This window comes from Bos grunniens, chromosome X (genome assembly GCF_055505025.1).
Source record: "Bos grunniens cultivar Pamir isolate PY7600 chromosome X, Bosgru_T2T1.0, whole genome shotgun sequence".
Classification (NCBI taxonomy): domain Eukaryota; kingdom Metazoa; phylum Chordata; class Mammalia; order Artiodactyla; family Bovidae; genus Bos; species Bos grunniens.
Genome location: NC_141194.1, coordinates 20784200 through 20804021, shown reverse-complemented (window position 1 = coordinate 20804021; position 19822 = coordinate 20784200). Strand labels below are relative to the sequence as shown.

The 19822-nt window shown below is 37.0% G+C and overlaps 1 protein-coding gene across 10 annotated transcripts in view; it reads right to left on the bottom strand.

Annotated features, from left to right (window-relative positions):
* Window positions 1-305: 305 nt before the first annotated feature.
* Window positions 306-19822, bottom strand: part of ZFX (zinc finger protein X-linked) — a 40548-nt gene continuing 21031 nt past the window's right edge. For 8 of the 10 annotated variants that reach the window (XM_086389351.1, XM_086389353.1, XM_086389354.1 and 5 more), the window contains 5 exons: window positions 8544-8693; window positions 8182-8325; window positions 7578-7730; window positions 6908-7048; window positions 306-6064 (listed from right to left, as the gene is read on the bottom strand). In XM_086389351.1, the coding sequence (XP_086245477.1) occupies window positions 4881-6064; window positions 6908-7048; window positions 7578-7730; window positions 8182-8325; window positions 8544-8693 (1772 nt within the window). In that variant the 3' untranslated portion in view covers window positions 306-4880. The remainder of the gene's footprint in view (window positions 6065-6907; window positions 7049-7577; window positions 7731-8181; window positions 8326-8543; window positions 8694-19822) is intronic. The other 2 variants (XM_086389360.1, XM_086389359.1) reach the window with 1 other exon arrangement.

Here is a 19822-nt window from a genome sequence, read left to right as displayed (position 1 = left end):
AGACCAAGAGAATAGGAAAAATCAAGGAAAATAATTCTTGATTTTTTGTACTTTGACCTCAAACTTAGTTGACTAAGAATTTCCATCAGAGGCCATGAAAAAGATTCTGAAGTCTGAGCAGGTGCAGATGCTATATGTAGGTATAACAGTGATACTTTCATCGGGCCTAGAAGTGATGAACTACTGAAGGAGTCACATTACTTCCATCTAGTACCGTGTTGGGGATTTATTAACTGTGTGATTTAAGCCTCGTGTCCATGTATGTGTGTGTGTAGACCTTGTCTACAGGCAACACTCCACTAGAGTAACTTAAAAATAGGAATTTATTTACAATAGCAAAGGTGTCAAAAATAACAGGAACAATATATAACAAATCCAAGAGTTATTTTATGAAAAAGGCAAACAATACATACACAAAAGATAAAACAAAATCCAAAAGGGCAAACTTAATGTGACCTTAACAGCTGCATATGTGGCAAAATGGTTTTTCAGATATGAATTACTTAAGTACTGCTGGGCCAATTCAACACACTTTTTTCAGCCTTTCTTTTTTACTTGCTGAACCTTCCTGTGAATTCTATTTACTTTTGAGGAATGTAACTTTGGGGAGGCCATACAAGATTTATGAAGTACATACAGGATATTTACATGTATACTAAAAGATAGACTTACTGACAGGCTCACATTTCAAAAGGGGTATAAAGTGGTATGAAAGTGAACGTATAAACTGAGTCCCATTTCACCATCACTGCTTCCTTCTAGGGCATGTGTGTGTGTTGTCTGCTATATAAAATTAATGCACCAGTAATCTTTATAAAGTTCCTCAAGTGCTCTAAAGCAGTGCTTCCAAACTTGAGCATGCATCAAAGTCATATGTTAAGACATGTTAAAACACAAGTCACTGACTGGGTCCCACACCCAGTTTCTGATTCAGTGAATCTAGGGTGGGGCTGAGAATTTGCATCTTTTTGACCAAGTCCAGGTAATAATGCCACCACCGCTACCAGGCCACATTTTCAAAACCACTGCCCTGAACTATCACCCTTGTAAGATTTCAACTACTCATAAAGCTTTTCCTTACATGAATCCTAGAATTTGTGAGAAATAAAGGACATTGTTAATACTGAGGTTCCCAGAGAAGAGAGCAATACATTGTCTGTGGTTGGGATCAGACAAGTAAGATGTTATCCATCATGGGTTCTATCGTGATTCAGTTTTCAGCATGGCGTGGTTTTGTCTTTTTTATGGCTCTAGACAGTAACATTCACCTATCTTCTTAATCATTTACCTCAAATTTTGATTAGTGTTTCAACTATTAGAGAAACACTTGTTCCAACAGTTACATAAGCTCTCATCTTTAAAAATCAAAGATGACTCAAATCTGTTTTATTTTCTTCTGACTCCTGATAACTTTTACCTGACTTCTGATTTTTATTATAACAATGACTGTTCTCTAGGATGTTAATGTCTACTAAAGCCTTCCAACTGTGTACAAAGGGGTAACTCTAGGGCAGGGATTCTGCTGTGGAGGTGCGGACAACCCCACTGACTAAATGTGCTATTGGACTGATGCTGAAGTACACTTTAAGTGCTCTCAAAAACCATTTTGTGCGTGGGGAAATTTATCTTGGGGGAATTAGAGATGCTAATAAAACAAATCCTTTATGAAGATAAAAGTAAATAAGAATTTCAAGGACATGCTCATCAAAAGACTTCCCAGTCACCTCTTAACTTCTCTGAAATGTTACTTGCAAATTTGCAGACCTGAAATATTAGTAGTATTTAAATCCAAGTAACAAAATTCAAAGCGATCAAGCATTGTGCATTCTGCTGCGGCATGTAAGGAATTAAGAAATGGGGAAAGGAAAATAATCCACTGCTTTTGATGTTTATTGGGTTTACAAAAACTGTACATTTTTTTTTTCCCTTAAGAAAAAGCATTAACTTAGTACTGGTATCAAATAGACTAAACATTAACAGGAAAATATTCTGATTTTTATTTTTGCACGTTATTCTCAAGTACACAATTACAATAATGTCACACATCCCTATATGATTTTCTTTTTATGTATTTTACTTTTTTTACAAAGTGTACAGAGGGAGGGACATACAATATTTAATAGGATATTTCTACAGAACAATAACTTATATTATGTCCTTGTAAAAATCTGTACCTCTTTAAAACATTTAACTGAAACATCCTTTTAGCTTTGCTAATCAAAATCATTTTAAGAATTAAAACTAGGTTGTAACTAATGTCAGTACATAACAGTGACTACGATTTCAGTTTTTCTTTATACAGACAAATACACTTTATCATATTCACTTGACCAAACCCTTAAATACCTTTTAAAGGTTTCAATATTGTGCTTTAAAAAGAAAAGAATGGTGTATGATTCCAGACCGTGTAAGAGAAATATAAAGTGTGTAAATTGTTGTGTTCTTTATCTTTCAGTTAGTTTAAAAAAATATAAATGACCAATTATATTTTCTGTATTAATTTTTACAGGATGTTTTAAAATTAACAAATTTCTACTTTAAGTGTTTTCTTTTACATTATTTGTGGGAAAAATAGAAATTAAGGGAGATTTTAAAGGTTCTCACAAAAAAACAGACAGAGCTTTCAACTGTACTGCAGGGCAATGAATCACGAAATTGTTAGTTACTTAAAAAAAAAAAAGCACGTTACGGGGGGCAAAAGGGCACAGGCGTTTCTATGCCTTGGCTTTCACTGGCATTCAAAGATGGTGTTTGTACCAGCCTAAAGCACTTGATTTAGAAATGGACTCAATCAGTCTAGCACTTCAGAGGCTTGCCAAACACTATTAGATTTCTAACCCTAAAAATATAACTCTTGCAAAGACGTATCAATGGCAAAGACAAAGATGAAAGCTAAAAACCTAATAGCACAAAGGGGATAGAGCACCATAATGAAGTGGCAAGGCAGCTAACAAGTGGGGAAAGAAATTCCAAAATCTCCCACAATGTGCCAGATACTCATGTGTCAACAGCCAATGTACTAAGGATTCGCTCAGTCGTGTCCGAGTCCTTGCGACCCTGTGGACTGTAGCCCACCAGGCTCCTCCGTCCATGGGATTCTCCAGGCAAGAGTACTGGAGTGGGTTGCCATTTCCTTCTCCAGGGGATCTTCCCGACCCAGGGATCTAACCCAGGTCTCCTGCATTGCAGGAAGACGCTTTAACCTCTGAGCCACCAGGGAAGCGAGACCCCAAAACCTATTTTCTGTTCTCCAAAATTCACCTTAACCAAATTCTAAGTAACCAAGTACATTCTATGTATTTATGACCCTGAATCATATCTATTTGTTAAAAAAAAGTTAACTGCTAAAGAAAAACACAACTGTGAAAGACTTGGTGATATTCCAAATAAGGCCTCAAAATTTTCTCATGCACTGAGAATACACCTTTACCTTCTAATCAAAGCCAACGTGAGTGTTACGTTTTTGAAAGGCTGCTAGCTGTAACGGAGAAGTAACGAGCAGTCTCAACTTGCCAAGTTGAAGTCGTAATTAGCACCCATTCTGTGGTACATGGAACCGCTGCTTCCTTAGTCCCCTCACTTGGTGACACAGAGTCCCCTCACGGGCTTCTCAGAGAGAACTGAGGGAGTATATATCTGGATACTCATTAGCTTTTCAGAAAAATATAAAGGCATGAAGCTGAAGTTATATGAAAACATTCTATGTAGAAACATCTTAAGTTCTATTTTTCAGTTACCAAAGATATTTAAAAGAAAATACCTTTACTCTTTAAAAATACTAGTGTCCTTATTTTCCTTCTAATTCTTCACCTGAGTAGTCTCTCCAAAGAGCATGATTTACAAAATGCTCTCTCATGCATCCCTGCATCTTTCATGTTATTGTAAATTTAATACTTTTCATTATTATAGATTTTAAACAACCACTAACTGGGATTGTGTGTATAAATATGTAAAATAAGCAATACACACGATACACATGATACATGTCATATATATGTGCATATACATAAGTCAGGGTACATTTACATATATAAAGTTGCAAAAGATCCTATGAGCCACGAATTACCTCTAGGAGATTCCAAATGCAGTCCTCAGTAAGTCTCATTTGTAGCACACAATCATTCCAACACAAAGCAGCACAGACAAAATACAACAGGATCAGGCAAAAATTTTCAGTAAAGTTTTCTAAAAGTTTGCTATGCTGACAAAAGGTGTAAATACTCCAAAGAAAGCACCCCCTGAAAGGATATTTTGTCTGCTGAACAAAACGAAAGGTAAACCCGAACCCAGCCACTGCTCTTCACTCAGCAATGCCAGGGACGCAAAAGCTCGAATGAAAACTTTCATTGTCACGTGGTCTGAAAATATTAAACAAGAAGAGTAAATGACTTCCATGTTAGGATAATTAGACCTGACCATAAAATCTCCCGTTTATGTTAGTAGATGTCTCTGACAATTTTATTGTGAGAAATTTATGGGAAAAAATTAGTCAACATGAGTACTTTCAGAGTTACCAATCTAAAATTACCTCAACTTTAAGTTAAATGGTCTTAGAAGAGTACCATCAAGGTAAGCAAGGTAAATATTTAAATAAATATAAAACTTCTAAGATAGAAAAATTCAGTATAGAATCAGGGATTACTTTATTAAAAGCAACTTGCTTGTTGCTGCTTTTCCCCATTTATTAAACAAACTGAATAGAATTCAGAACACACTATTGAACAAAATATAAAAAAAAAAAAGTCAACTAAAAGCAATAAATCTATTTGTACACAGCATAAATCAATATACAGTATTGTATGTGAACGAGACTGACTGGCTTTTAAAATGATTTTTCTGCTTCAAAGCCAACATCTCTACAAAAGTCTGCCAAAGTATTATTAGGGCAGGCCAACTTCTTTATGATGTCGCATTATGTGCTGGTTCTTTTCTGAAGGTCTTCGGAACCCTTTCTTGCAGTACTCACAACGGTGAGGGTAGTCTTTTGTATGAATGGAAATAACGTGCCGTTTAAAGCCTGAGGCATCTGTAGTGCTATACTCACAGTACTCACACTGATACACTTTCCTGCCACTGTGTGTCTTCATATGCTTTTTAAGCTCATTCTGTTGCCTAAATCCCTTTCTACATCTCTTACACCTAAACGGAAGATCTTTTGTGTGAACTGAGAGAATATGGCGACTTAGAACAAAAGGATCTGCAATCTTAAAGTCACAATGTCTACACTGGTGCATTTTTTTACCCTTGTGGGCAGCCACATGTTTCTTGAGTTCTGAAGGCCTATGAAAGCCTTTATCACACATGTCACACTTATGGGGATAGTCCTTTGTGTGAACTGAAATTATGTGTCGTTTCAAATCGCTTGAGTTCGAACTCTTGTGGTCACAATGCAAACACTGGTGTGTTTTGCTTTCTTGGTGGATAAGAGCATGTTGCTGGACCTCTTTGGTATCTGAGAAAGTCAGAAGACAAATGTCACACTTGAATGGCATCTCTTTACTATGCTTAGTTTTTACATGCGTTTTCAAGTTAGAAGAGTCTGCAGACCTATATTCGCAGTACTGGCACTGGTACGGCTTCTCGCCAGTATGGATTCGCATGTGCTTTTTGAGCTCTGATGGATGACGAAAACCTTTACCACACTCCACGCATATATGAGGAAAGTTCTTGCTATGGACCGCCAAAAGGTGGCGATTCAGTAACCCTTGTTCAGCTGTCTCGTATTCACAGAATTTACATTTGTGCATTTTGTTAGCTCCTTTTTCCTTATGCACCATTTTATGAGTAAACAAAGCCCCAGCATGAGAGAAATGCTTTCCGCACTCATCGCATTCAATGGCCTTCTCCGCCTTGCTGGTAAGCTTGTGGCTCTCCAGGTGGTTGTGTAAACTTATCTTCTTGTTGGTAGTGTAATCACAGTCAGTACAGCGGTACTTCTTCTTGGTAAGGTGTTCAGGATGGTTTTTCATGTGCCTTTTCAAAAAACCTCTCGACTTAAACTTTTTCCCACAAATCATGCAAGGATAGACAGTCAAGGGATGTCCATCAGGGCCAATAATTATTGCTAAGAAAGGAAAAGAAAGGAGCATGAGTGATCAAACCAAGTTCTGTTTTGGTTTCTTCAAGAATTTAAAGTGTGTGTTCTGAACATTACTGGGCAAGTACTCCTATGTTAGGCTACTTGCTGCTTAACGTTCCTTTTACAATTTTTCAACATAAGAGATTAGCAGCCTCATCATGAAGGGTACCTGGTCTGAAAACTCCACTCAGTATGACTGTACCAATCTCACTCCCTTCAGCTTGGAAAAAATAAATGAAATAAATATGTAACTTTTACCAACTAGCAACTGAAGCTATACCAATTAAGAAATCGGTGGAAAATTATTGATAAAAAAGTTTCATAATCACAATTGCTGTTTTGGTTATTCTTAACAACATAACATGTCAATTTACAGTAAAGCTTAAAGATGTCTAAAAAATTTTAGTATGCAAATCAGCATGTAAGAATAGACAGGAATATGCCACATGAACTGAAGTACTTGTCCTGCTGCTCTGTAAATTATTCCTGCTTTATGCTGACATAATCAGATTCTTTAAATACGTTCATTTTTTTAAAAAAAGTTAATGCTTATAACATATCTCAGGGATTTCTTTGCATAGCCACATAAAAATCACCCAAGTTTTGAATTTTTTAAATCTACATTTGATCCACTCACTGTTGTTTTTAATCCAAGGAAATCATTCATGAATATCACTGAATTCTTAAAATTATATTTTTAAATTCAATACACAAAAACTATGTGGTCTAGCAGCTAAAATGCCATCACAACACCTTTAAGGATACATACTAGAGTTTCATCTGAGAGCTCGCAAAGCACGCTGCGCTGTGGAACTCGTATGCCCTCACCTGTTTGGTACTGCCTGGAATCAGGTCTTCTCCTTTTCTTTGGTTTTTGTTTAGCCAGTCTGCCAAGCCCAGCAGACTCATCTATGTGCAAGAGGGCACTTGCAGTGCCATTCCGGTTTTCAATTCCATCAGAATTATTACCTAACAATGTGCATTAAAAAACAAAATTATAAAGTATTATAAATTATAAAGAATTAGGGACTCTATTAACTATAACAACGAAAATAAGCCATGATACTCATGAATGACGGAAATTCCCCATTCTAGGTAATGGGTTTTATGACCACATCTATTATAGCAAGACTGTAAGAAATGCCTAGCTTCCATATCTAAAAAACATATGTCAGCATTTTGCCCCATGGACTCTCTTGTTGTCTCCCCAAACTGTAAAGTCATGGGCCACATATAATCAAGATGAAAAGTTTCAGCTTGAAAGCTTGTGTACTTCTTGCACTACTTCCTTCTACATGATATACACATGAAGGAAATTCCTTAAAAATAAAGACAAAAAGTAGACTTTATAATCTTCCTCTATTCTTATTCAAATCAAATAACCCTTACAGGATGCTGGTATTTCAGATTTGTGAAACATAAGACCACAGAAACTGTTTTTAATCATGAATTCACGTTCAAGAACCAACTCAATCCCAAGAGCTGCAACAGGACTTACCGTAAGCTGCTGCCCATGCTATCGGCATGAAGGTTTTGATTTCGTTGTCATCCATCTGCTGCTCATGGGCGGCAGCGGCTGCTGCAGCGGCAGCAGCATCCTCCTCTCCTACAATCACTTCCATATAAACTTCATCTGCAATTTCAGCAACATCTAAGTAGAAAATTTTAGAAACTTCTGTGACCACGTTTACAGAGATCACAGGAAAGATATTTTCATGTGAATTCGGTTAACAGACAAGTAGAAAGAAGGTTCACATGTTATATACCTAGAACACAGCTTTTACATAGTAAGCACTCAATCAATATTTGTTGAATGAATCATGTATTTCTTGGCTTTTAACATAATTTGCTTTCTTTAATTTTATCTTTCCATATTCTTTTCCATTATGGTTTATTATACGATTTTGAATACAGTTCCATAATTTGTTTTTAAAGCCATATTCTAAGCACACATAGTAAGTCATTGATGTTTCTCTTGGAATACAGCAGAATCATAGTCTCTATAATACTGCTACTTGTTTCCTCCAGTTACTGATCATATTTTTAAAAAAAAAGAGCTACAAGAACAAAAATTCTCTCCCACAAAAAGGCCACCTACTTACTTAAATCTTCATCTTCTTGCTGAGAGTCGTTGACAGTCATATAAACCATCTTTTCTCTTGGCACACGAATACTGTTATTCTGATCAAGTAGTTCAACTCCATGATCATTCTCAGGCTCACTCTCCACAATGTCTACAGTCCCACCTATCAGGGAAGATGACAGCTCAAGAATCTATGTGAAAACTTCATTTTCACTTGTTTTACTTATTACATTTGCATACTTTTCTACTGCTATATTGGAATCCTCGCTTAAAAGGTTATTTTCAGAAAAGATTACAAATATTCACTGTCTAAACCACCAAACAGTAATTAGGGTGAAGTGTTTGATCAGGATGGATACTATGCTGAAGGTCTTCTCTTACCTAAGTCATCCTCTCCAGGATCAGCTTTAAAAATGTACACCTTGATAACTTCAGGGCAAGTGCCATCTACTTTACAAGGATCGATCTCTGACTCTGCATCCATGGTCATTCCAGAGGAACCATCGTGTTCTATTTTGCCAGCATCATCCACTAAAAAGGGCAGGAAATATATAATAACAGCAGATATTTAAATAAAATGTTACCATTTTCAAACACCCTTTTTACAAATATAATCTCTTAACTTGATTCACATAAAACTGGACGATTTTTACCTCAACAAGTAGACATGCAAAACTGATTGTAACAGGTACTGGAAATGTGGCTAACTGTTAAGATAGAGCAGGGTCACAGAAGGCTTTGTACAACCAGGCAGAGGGGTTCAGACTTGACTCATAGACAGGTGGTTTCACAGTCTGGTCAGGTATGACAATCTCTCAGGAAACTTAAAAACACGTGCACGGCCAAGCAGTTCTACAGAATCAGAAACTGCAAGGGTGGGGCCTGACAGATTTAGAGGTGCCCTGCCCCAGGGATTCTGATCAGCAGTTCAAGAACTTCTGCTGTAGATGGTGCATGAGTCTCACAGAGCTGGCCTTGAGAAAGGTAGCTTCAAAGGCATCAAGACACAAAGCAGAGATACCACTTTTGAGTCTACTGCAATAATGCAAGAAGGCCTCAAAAATCAGGACAGAGGTAGGATGCATGGGGAAGAGGGCTATCCTTGAGTTGTATCTAGGACTAAAATTGCAGAACCTGAAGCCCAAATAAAAACTGAACAAATGGATCTCTTCCATTGATAAAAGCAGAATCTATTTTCATTATTCAGTCTTTTACAAAAGTAGAATTCACCTTCAGATTTTCATCTTGAAAATGTGTCTACTAACTTAAACTACGAAATTATTCTGAATATGAAATATTACAGAAGTGATTTACTTTAAAAAGAAAACACTTTGGTGGTCCTATTAAGTACTAAAAATTTCACTGTGATTTTAAAGATTCCATTAGAAATCAATTTCTAAAAACAGACAAAGAAGACTTTCATAACATTGAGTCATCACACATATGATTTCTGCATAAGTGCCTCCTTCTAATGTTGTAATGAAGAACTAAAGTTTCAGAATAAGGCCTCTCCAAAAGAGAAGAGCATAATTTCTGGAAATTAAGACCTCTTCTAATAATAACTATCATTTGCATAGCATTTTGCAATTTCCTTAGCATTTCTATATAGTTTTATTCCATTTGATTCTTACCTTTTCCAGAAAAAGAAAGGAAAGCTCTGAAATGATATGTGATTAGCCTGATCAGTTAATAAGGGGTGGGAGAGAAAGTGGGGAGGTGCCTGTCTTTAGAACTTAGACTTCTGTCCTCATCCTCAGATTTTTAAAGAAATATATGTTCACTATATAAAATTTGGTATTAAAAAAAATTACCAATAGTCTCACTAACCAGAGATCGCATCATTAGTAAATTTTCTTCCTAGTTTTTTCTTAAAATTAATTTATTTTAATTGGAGGCTAATTACTTTACAATATTGTCAAGTCTTATGTAATAATCATCATTACATCCCATTTAGTATCTTAAAAGCTAAAGAAAAATTTGACTTATCAACAATCTCATTTGCAAAAGCAAAACTACAGCAAAATACAGGCGCACTTTATCCTTAGGTTACATTTTCTCAGAACTTTGTAGATACTGTTCCACTGTCTTCTAGCACTGAGTATTTCTGTGTGGATGTCCCTATAATACTTTATCCTCAAAGTTCCCTAAACATCACTGTGATTATGACTTAGTAGTTTTATCATTTGGTCAACTTGAAAGAAAGATTTAATCTTTATTTCAAGAAAGTTCCTTGAAGATTCTAATCTTTATCTCGGAAAAATTTTTTCCATTATTAAGTATTTTTCTAGTTCAGTTAGTCCCTTCTTCTGGAATTTCACTTATGTGCACTTGTCTCCTTTATCTGTCTCCCATATCTATCCATCTTCCCCATAATCATTTATATCTTTTTATTTTTAACCATTTCATTTTTGTGATTTTCTTAAGCCAGGTATCCCTCTGCCCCTCCCTGGTTATATACTGAGGCATATTTATTCTTGTAGTTACTTCTATGGTGGCTTTTATCTTGATCATATTCTTACTTTTCAACTTCTGTCAGTTTACTATTTACCTCTAATGTCTTGTAATACATTTTTGAACCTCTGTATCTCTTCTCTGAGTTTTAAGAGATCACATTGTTTGCAGTTTCATTGAGCCTGCAGGTCAGTGCTAACCAATAGAATTTTGTGACGACGAAAATGTTCTATATATCTGCACTAGCCACATTTGACTACTAAGCACTTGAAATGTGGTTGGTGCAATTTAGAAACTATGTACTTAAATTCATCTTGCAAAATATTAAATAAAATATTCCAGAGAGCTGAAGAACATGAATCTTCAAAAGGCTCACCATGCATGATAACACAACACATGAAAAAAGGTCCACACCTAACTAAATACAACCTATGATCATATTTCAGACCAATGGGGATGAAAAGATGGATCCGTAAAACTTTCAGAGGAAAAAGAAATATCTACAAAGAAACGAGAATCAAAATGGCATTAGGCTCTTAAACCAAACGTTAGATGACAATGAAACATGCCATCACAAATTCTCAGGGAAAATTCATTTCAACCTAGACTTCCATACCTAACCAAGTTTATCAGTTAACTTAGAAGTTCACTTTTAGACTTCCCTCTCTTATCTTCCTCAAGAATCCTCTTTTTGAGGTTAAAATTTCAACTTAATTCTATTATATAGCCTATAAAATATTTCAAAGAATTGGTTATAATCTGATCTCCCTTAATTCTTGAAACTTTCCTAGAGAGGTTCAAAGGCTTACTTAGTCTCTGTAGACAGAGACTTAAAGGATCAGAGCCATTCCAATGCCTAACCTAAGTTACAGTGATCTCCAACTTGGCATCAGAGATATAATTAGTGAAAAATATAGGCCAAATTACACTGAATTGGCCTAAAACACACAGTTCATTAAACCTTGTTAACCAAGAACTGCTTTCTTCACAAATTCAGAGGGAAGAGGAATGATTGCTCCAATTCCACCCTGCTGCTGCTGCTGCTAAGTCGCTTCAGTCATGTCTGACTCTGTGCGACCCCACAGACGGCAGCCCACCAGGCTGCCCCATCCCTGGGATTCTCCAGGCAAGGACACTGGAGTGGGTTGCCATTTCCTTCTCCAATGCATGAAAGTGAAAAGTGAAAGTGAAGTTGCTCAATTATGTCCAACTCTAGGTAGCGACTGCAGCCTACCAGGCTCCTCCGTCCATGGGATTTTCCAGGCAAAAGTACTGGAGTGGGGTGCCATTGCCTTCTTCGAATTCTACCCTATGCCTGCCTTTACCCAAAAATGCCCTGATGGGACAACAGGAAGGTTTTAAATGAAGCCAGTCCAGGGTTAGTCTTGCTAGCCCAATGGATGTCACCAACAGACAGACTCTGTGTGGATGATTATTATGGCTAGTAGTTATTGACAGGCATGCTTTGTGCTGGAAGCCTGGTGTGCATGACCTCTAATTCTCACAACCACACTGCTGGTCAGGTAGTATTACTGCCTTTTCACAAATAAAACTTCAAAAAAGTGAAATTAGTAATTTGCTCAAATTCATACAGCTTATAGGCAGCAGGCATGGCATCCAAGTTGAAGGCTGGCTGACTCTAAGCTACATGTGCTATTTCCATACACCATGCTGCTTCTCTATCATCCCTATGAAAGGACAGGTATGTTCTCTCTCCCTCTCTCCTGTCTCTCCACTAACCAACTCCCATTATCCCATCAAGTAAGCAGAGATCTGTCCCAAGAGCAAGCTATCAGACAATTTTTGTCTAGGGCTCAAGCAGATAAACAGTAAATATGAATCACAAGCCCAATCTGAAGCTCCAATTGTATCTAACACTTTCAAGATGTAGAACTTTTAACCCAATCTTTTTCATGGTGGGGAGAAGGAACTACAACATCTTTATCTTATTTGAGCACTTTATCCCCTGGCGGCTCAGACGGTAAAGAATCCACCTGCAATGGAGAAGACCCAGATTCGATCCCTGGATCAGGGAGATCTCCTGGAGAAAGGAATGGTAACCCACTCCAGTATTCTTGCCTGGGAAATCCCATGGACAGAGGAGCTTGGCAGACTACAGTCCATGGGGTCGCAAAGAGTCAGATATGACTGAGTGACTAACACTTTTCATTCCTAATACAAATCTATCTGATATCCAGACTGGACATTAAACTGAAAGCTCTTAATTCACTGTAATTTTAGTGTTGTGATTTCTTAGTAAATTTCAGAATGCCTACAGTAAAGATAATAATTTTCTATGGATTAACACAAACCTTTCTGAATTTTATCAAAACAAGCATCTTCTCTATAATAGTTCAATAAATAAGACTTTTCTCACATTTCAGAAATATTCCCATGTGGATATGTATTTTTTAAATTCTGAAATTTTGCTGTGGTTTATCAAATGGTTTAAGGAAGAAAACTGATAGAGCACATATATTTTAAAAAATGGTAAGATACATATACATTCAAGAATCAGCCCGTAGAACAAAGAAATAAATATTTTATCATGTTTCCTGTGCTAGTAACTCCTAGAATCAATAAACAAGTCCTTTGACTGTATTGATCCTCAGAGTTTATGCATCAAACATAAAGGGGTTTGGATTTATTTAACCATTCCCCAAACAACTTCTGGTTGGATGTCTTCACTATGAAGTTGTTCTTAATTAGGAGCTAACACAAGACCAACTGGTCAAAACACCTAAACCAGAAGGCCAAGGCCACCACACTCCACATCCTCAGGGGTGCGGTTGACACTGTGGCTAGACAGTGAACAGTGGCAGGCAGCAACCCTGTAGACAGACCCTCAGCTTGTCTACATGCTCCACCTCCAGCAATGGCTTTGCCATTTGCCCAGTTGCACAGAAAGCTCCCTGAGAGGGAGCTTCAAACCCTCCCTCTTCCTCAACCCTAAATTTAATCCAAATCCTACTTTCTACATACGTCACAAAGCTGCTTCTGCCAAACTCAGTTACTGAGAGAACCTTATTTCAAACCATCATCAGCTGTTCCTCACATGGACTTCTACAACCTCCTCCTATAGTGTATTTTTTTTTTGTTTCTGATTTTACGCTGACCTTGTCTGCTCTCAACATTACCATTAAGGTTACTTTTCTAAACTGTAAATCTAGGTATGTTATTATTAATCTACTTACAACCTTCTAACAACTCCCCTCTTAGTACAAGATATTTAAGAGCCTGTACGATTTGTGCCCTTCCCTATTTTACCACTCATTTCTCACCACTTCCTTCATTTGCCTCAGCAAACGCATTATTTGTACCCCAAGCAAAAGTCTCTGAACTTATCTTTTCCAGCTCCTTCCATTTAAGCATGCTCCATTCCTCCCCTCTTGGCTGCCCACTGAACATTTCATTCCCCTTTCAAATTAAGTTCACCATACACTATTTTTTAAAGATGTGATAATGGTGTTACTGTTTCATTTTTTAAAAATCCTTGTCTTTGCGAACTATATACTCAAATACTTACGAATGAAATGATAGGTAGAATTTGCTTCAAAACAACTTAAGGAAGGAAGGAAATGCATAGGAGTAGAGATGAAATAAATTAAGATATGTCTTCAAGCAAGCTTCCACAGAACTTGGGCTTATAACACTTCTATGGCATTTAGCTCAATCAAGTGTACCCCAAATTTCCTAACATCTTTTCACTTAGTGCTTCCAAAATACTTGGTACATCCAGTTATATACACACTCAATGGTAGTTACCTGTTTCTGTTTGTCTTCTCTCCATGACTGTGAACTTTAAAAAGTCAGAGACCTTCACTGTTTATTTCTAACAGCTAGCATGGTTCTTGGCTTATCATGGTTTATCAATAATGTTTGTAAATAAATATATACAAAAAAAGTAAACATGGGCAAGAGTAAAACAATAATAGTTCACATACAATTCACTTATCTCATGTAAACATATTTTGAATATAACATTTGAAATAACATTTTTGTAGTAGAAAAACAATGGAATAGGGCATCAGCGCTGTCTGGGTAGATTCTGCTATAATGGGTTAATAATTAAGAAAGCATTTGGGCCCCCTCTAAATTATTTCCTAACGTAGATATTGGCAGTAATATGGTAAGTTTTAGTAAATCATTGCAACTCTTATTTGCCTCCACTATCCACCAATAAACACTACTTATCCCAAACTCTACTGCTTTGTAGTATTAACTGTATATACACACACATGAAGAAACGCAATATTAGAGTAGGGACTAGAAACTGTGGAATAAAACACACTTGATTTCAAATGTTCACCCTAATGCTAGCTGTATATGTAACTTTGGACAATTTACTTCCACTGAGTCTCAGTTACCCAATCTGTAAAACAGTGATAACACCAACATTATAAGGTTGCTGACACTAACAAAGTATAAGCTTAGGCACAAAGATATTATTTAGTGAAGATTTACTATTACCTATTTTTGTTGTTACCAACCTGTTACAAATCTCCAACTAAATAATCTCTCTTAGGACAAGAGGATAAATCTCTTAGAATAAGTTTTAAAAATTGTTCATATTGACCTGATAACAATCAAACCACATTTAGATAAAAACCAGAGATAAATGTTGAGAACATTATGCTAGGTAAAAGAAGCCAGACACAAAAGACCACATATTATAGGATACCATTTATATGAAATGTCCAGAATGAGCAAATAAAGAAAGCAGAATGGTTGCTTAGAGTTGGAGAGGATGGAGAGGGATGATATGAGTGATACTTCAAAGAACATGGGGTTTCTCCTTGGGGAAATGAAAAAAATTTCTAAAACTAATTGTGAGGATAGCTGCACAAGCTTATGAATATACTAAAAACTGTTGAATCGCACACTTTAAATGGGTGAATGGTACAGTATGTGTACAAAGCTGTTACCATAAAAAAAAAAGTTTATTTCAAAACTTAAACTGAATATAGGATTAGAAAGGAGTATCTAACTCCTATTCATCTCCGATCTAACTGTTCTAATTAAAAGACATGAAAGATGTCAACAAGACCTAGAGTGACATCTCGTTGATCAATCAGAGGCACCCAGAGAATATTTTGTTTCCTGCAGCTGTTGCAAGGTAGTGCCTAACTCATCATCACCAGATCTTCTCTAACTTTCCCTATTGTACAAACTGATGTTTCACCAAGTAGCATCTTGACCATGCAGCTGCAAAGTGAAACTATAGGAGGGTGAAGATCACTGCAAAGAAATTAGGGATGTCTGGAAGCTGTCTCAAATTAATGGAGAACTTAAGGAACAATTTGAGTAACAAGTGGATGACTCAAACACTCCACTTTCAGAGAGACAAAAAACTCCTAAGTGCCATAAAGCAAAGCTACCAAACCCAGCCTGACCAGAACCAAGAGCCACAGCTACTGGAAGGGAAGAAATGTGTCATTAATACCTTAGATGAGGCATAATGTCCACAGATTTTCAGCTATAGCATTCATATATTCAACAAATATTTCACATCTAATATGCCAAAGGGTTTGATGAGGAAGATATGTAAGTAGCTAAGATGCAACAGATAGTTCTTGTCCTCAAGAAACACTTTAGAAGCAATCACATCTAGACAGCAAAGACAGAGATCATTCTGACTTCAAAGGCAGCTTATACTGTGAAAGAGTGTGCCAATGTACACTACCCACAACACTACTACTTGCTATGTCATCATCTTTTTAAATGAGACCTTCAGAGGGAAGAAATCTGCCAAGATGGACACTAAAGACTCTAAAAGCTATTTAGCAGTCTCTTCGATTCAATTCCTTTGGAGAAGGAAATGGCAATCCACTCCAGTATTCTTGCCTGGAGAATCCCATGGACATAGGAAACTGACAGCCTACAGTTGATGGGATTGCAATAGTCGCACACGACTTAGCGCTATCTTTCTTTCGATTCAATGATTTCCTGAAATTTTTAATGAGAAGAATATTTGAACATCTGTTCATATTCTTCTTTGACCTATCAAGTAATGAATAAACATCACAGGAATTCAGAGATACCATCTCTCTCATGTTATGAAGAGCATTAAAGCTGACTGCTAATAATGGCATCTCGGCATTCTCTATCACGGATAAAATCAGGCCATTCCTGTGTATGTTTGGCACAAAGCCCTCTCAATCCTAAACTTCTGAAATCAATATAGGTTTTAAGTTAAAATGCAGCATAAAAGAAGTGTCTTTACTGGGAAGCAGAAACAAGAGAAAAGCTAATTAATTACAAGGCATTCAACTGGTTTGATTCCAAAGCCAACAGTTTAATATGATTATTACTTTGAAGGGAAAAGGGATGACTGTTCAACAGTTTGTGTTCTGCACCTATAAACCTATAAATGCTCAACACACTTCCACCATCCAGCCAACCATCAAAACCTGTACTCATGCTTTTTCTATCCCTTCAGTGACCAAAATGGCAATTTATACAAACTGCTTCACCTACCCCACCACTTCCATCAACTTCTCAACCCATTATAGCTTATCTCCTCTACATCCTCTCCACTGGCCCATGCTTTATTGAAATTATTCTAATTAAGATACCAATAACTTTTTATTATAATTTTTAAAGTTCCTTTCCACTTACAGTTATTACAAAACATTGGCTATATTCCTCATGTTGTACTATACATCCTTGAGCCTGTATTATACCCAATAGTTAAAATAAAAATTTTTTTACATATGGTAATATACATGAGGGATGGGATGGGGAGGGAGGTGGGGGGTCCAGGATATGGGGACACATGTATATCTGTGGCTGATTCATGTTGATGTATGGAGAAAACCATCACAACATTGTAATTATCCTCCAATTAAAATAAATTAATTTAAAAAAAGAAAAAAAGGAAAAAAAATTTTAATTAAAAAATAAAGTTGCCTTTCCACAAAAACAAAGGCTCACTGAAAAAGATACCAATGACTTCTTAACTGCCTAAAGAAAAAGGCCACTCCCTCCTCAGTGACTGACACTCTTAGTAATTCTTATCTTTGACAGTGTTAAAGATTTTTCTCTTCCTCTTTTTCCTAAACCTTTCTGATTTTCATGGGCTCTTCTCTGCCTACTTCTTAAATTCCCAAAGGATCAATATTTGACATTCTTATTTGATAAGCACTTTCTGGGGCCCACCATCCATTTCCAGATAGGACAGGATACCAGCTATACAACCTCTTGTCCCAAATTTCTTCCGCTCTAGTCACAAACTCTCTCAAAAGCACCAAATTCATATTTTTAACTTCCACAGAAACATCCACCAGATTGTTCCCAGCAAACAACCCAAACTTTAAACAGGTCCTAAATCACTTTCTTTCCACTGAATTTATTTCTCCTCCCAGGTAACAGCATAACCAGGCAGTCATCTCCCAAGGTAGAATACCTTAGGGTCCTCCTTGAATTCTTTCTTCCTTAAATCCCTACCCCTAAATCTATCACCAAATCACATTCATTTTACTTCCTAAACTCTCTTAAATTGAACTCCCCTTCTATACTCCCACTATTATGTAGGTACTCAGATCTTCTTTGTCTCATCTAGGAACCATTTCGACTACTCTCTATCACTAACTCTCCTCACCTATTCTTACTCCATATTACTACTAGGATTATCTTCCTAAAATAAATTCAAGTTTCAAACAGGGTATTAATATTTTTCCTTGTCAGAGTGGCAAAAATTAAAAGGGGAAACAATGTCCTACGCTGGTCAGAATGTAGGGAAATGGACATTCTCATAAACTTGGTGGGTGGAGTTAATACTAGGATTAGGCAAACTATCAAGGCAAATATAACCAGACTTGTAAATATGTGTACCCTTTGATCCATCAATACTAGTTCTAGGAATGCATTCTAAGTAATTAAACAGAAAGTGCACAAAGATACAAGTACATCCTAAAGTTCCCATGATTCTCAGAAGAGGCCAAGACTCTTTTTGACATACTATACCATTTTCCTGGAATGGCTCCTCCTCATCCATGACCTTCTTCATCTTGTTAAACTAGGAACTCATCGTTGAGTTCAAAGGTCAGCAACTCCATTCTGTCTCCAGATTAATTTAGTCATACCTCTACATCATAGTGTGACCTATCTTTCTCTCCCATTGTAGACTGCAAGCTCTCCAAGAACAATGGTTTTTTGTGTTTTTTTATTTAGCATATATCCATATTCTTGGGTTTCCCAGGTGGTGCAGTGGTAAAGAATCCACCTGCCAATGCAGGAGACACAAGAGATGCGGGTTTGATCCCTGGGTTGGGAAGATCCCCTGGAGAAAAAACGGCAACCCACTCCAGTAATTTGGCCTGGGAAATCCCATGCACAGAGGAGCCTGGCAGGCTATAGTCTATATTTGCACTATCTACACAAATTTCTGAAACACAGTAGAGGCACAATAAACGTGTTGGAGTGAAGGCATTTTTCTTCTTTTCACACAAACAATTCTCTGATTTCCAAAATCTTAAGAACTTTTAAAAGGTATTTCCTAAAATGCTGGTGGACTCCAACATGTTCTATTAAATTAACTGTAACAGGTATTCAAGCAAAGCAAACAGTCTTGTAAATTTGTATGAGCAAACAGTCTGTGAGTCTTGTTTGAATTTAGTTCCTAAAGGCATGGGAATTTCCAGACTGGGTCAGAACTGTGGTCTATTCAACTGTGGATTTTATCTCTGACAGAGGCACGAAGAAACAGATTGTAAGACGACACAGCTGTCCTCCCAGATGTTAGAGGTGTGTTCCAAAACAGTTACTTTTCTTCGATAATCTAGTATGAGTCTGTCACATTTGAAATCATGTTTTGGAATCATTTGTTTAAATACTATGCCAGAGCTCTTTTCCATGCTGTTATAATAAACAGCACTTTACATACTGTATAAGTACATAAGTCGGAGAAGGCAATGGCACCCCACTCCAGTACTCTTGCCTGGAAAATCCCATGGACGGAGGAGCCTGGTGGGCTGCACTCCATGGGGTCGCTAAGAGCTGGACACGACTGAGCGACTTCACTTTCACTTTTCACTTTCATGCACTGGAGAAGGAAATGGCAACCCACTCCAGTGTTCCTGCCTGGAGAATCCCAGGGACGGGGAACCTGGTGGGCTGCCGTCTATGGGGTCGCACAGAGTCGGACACGACTGAAGTGACTTAGCAGCAGCAGCAAGTAAATAAGTATTATGTAAGTAGTACTGTACATC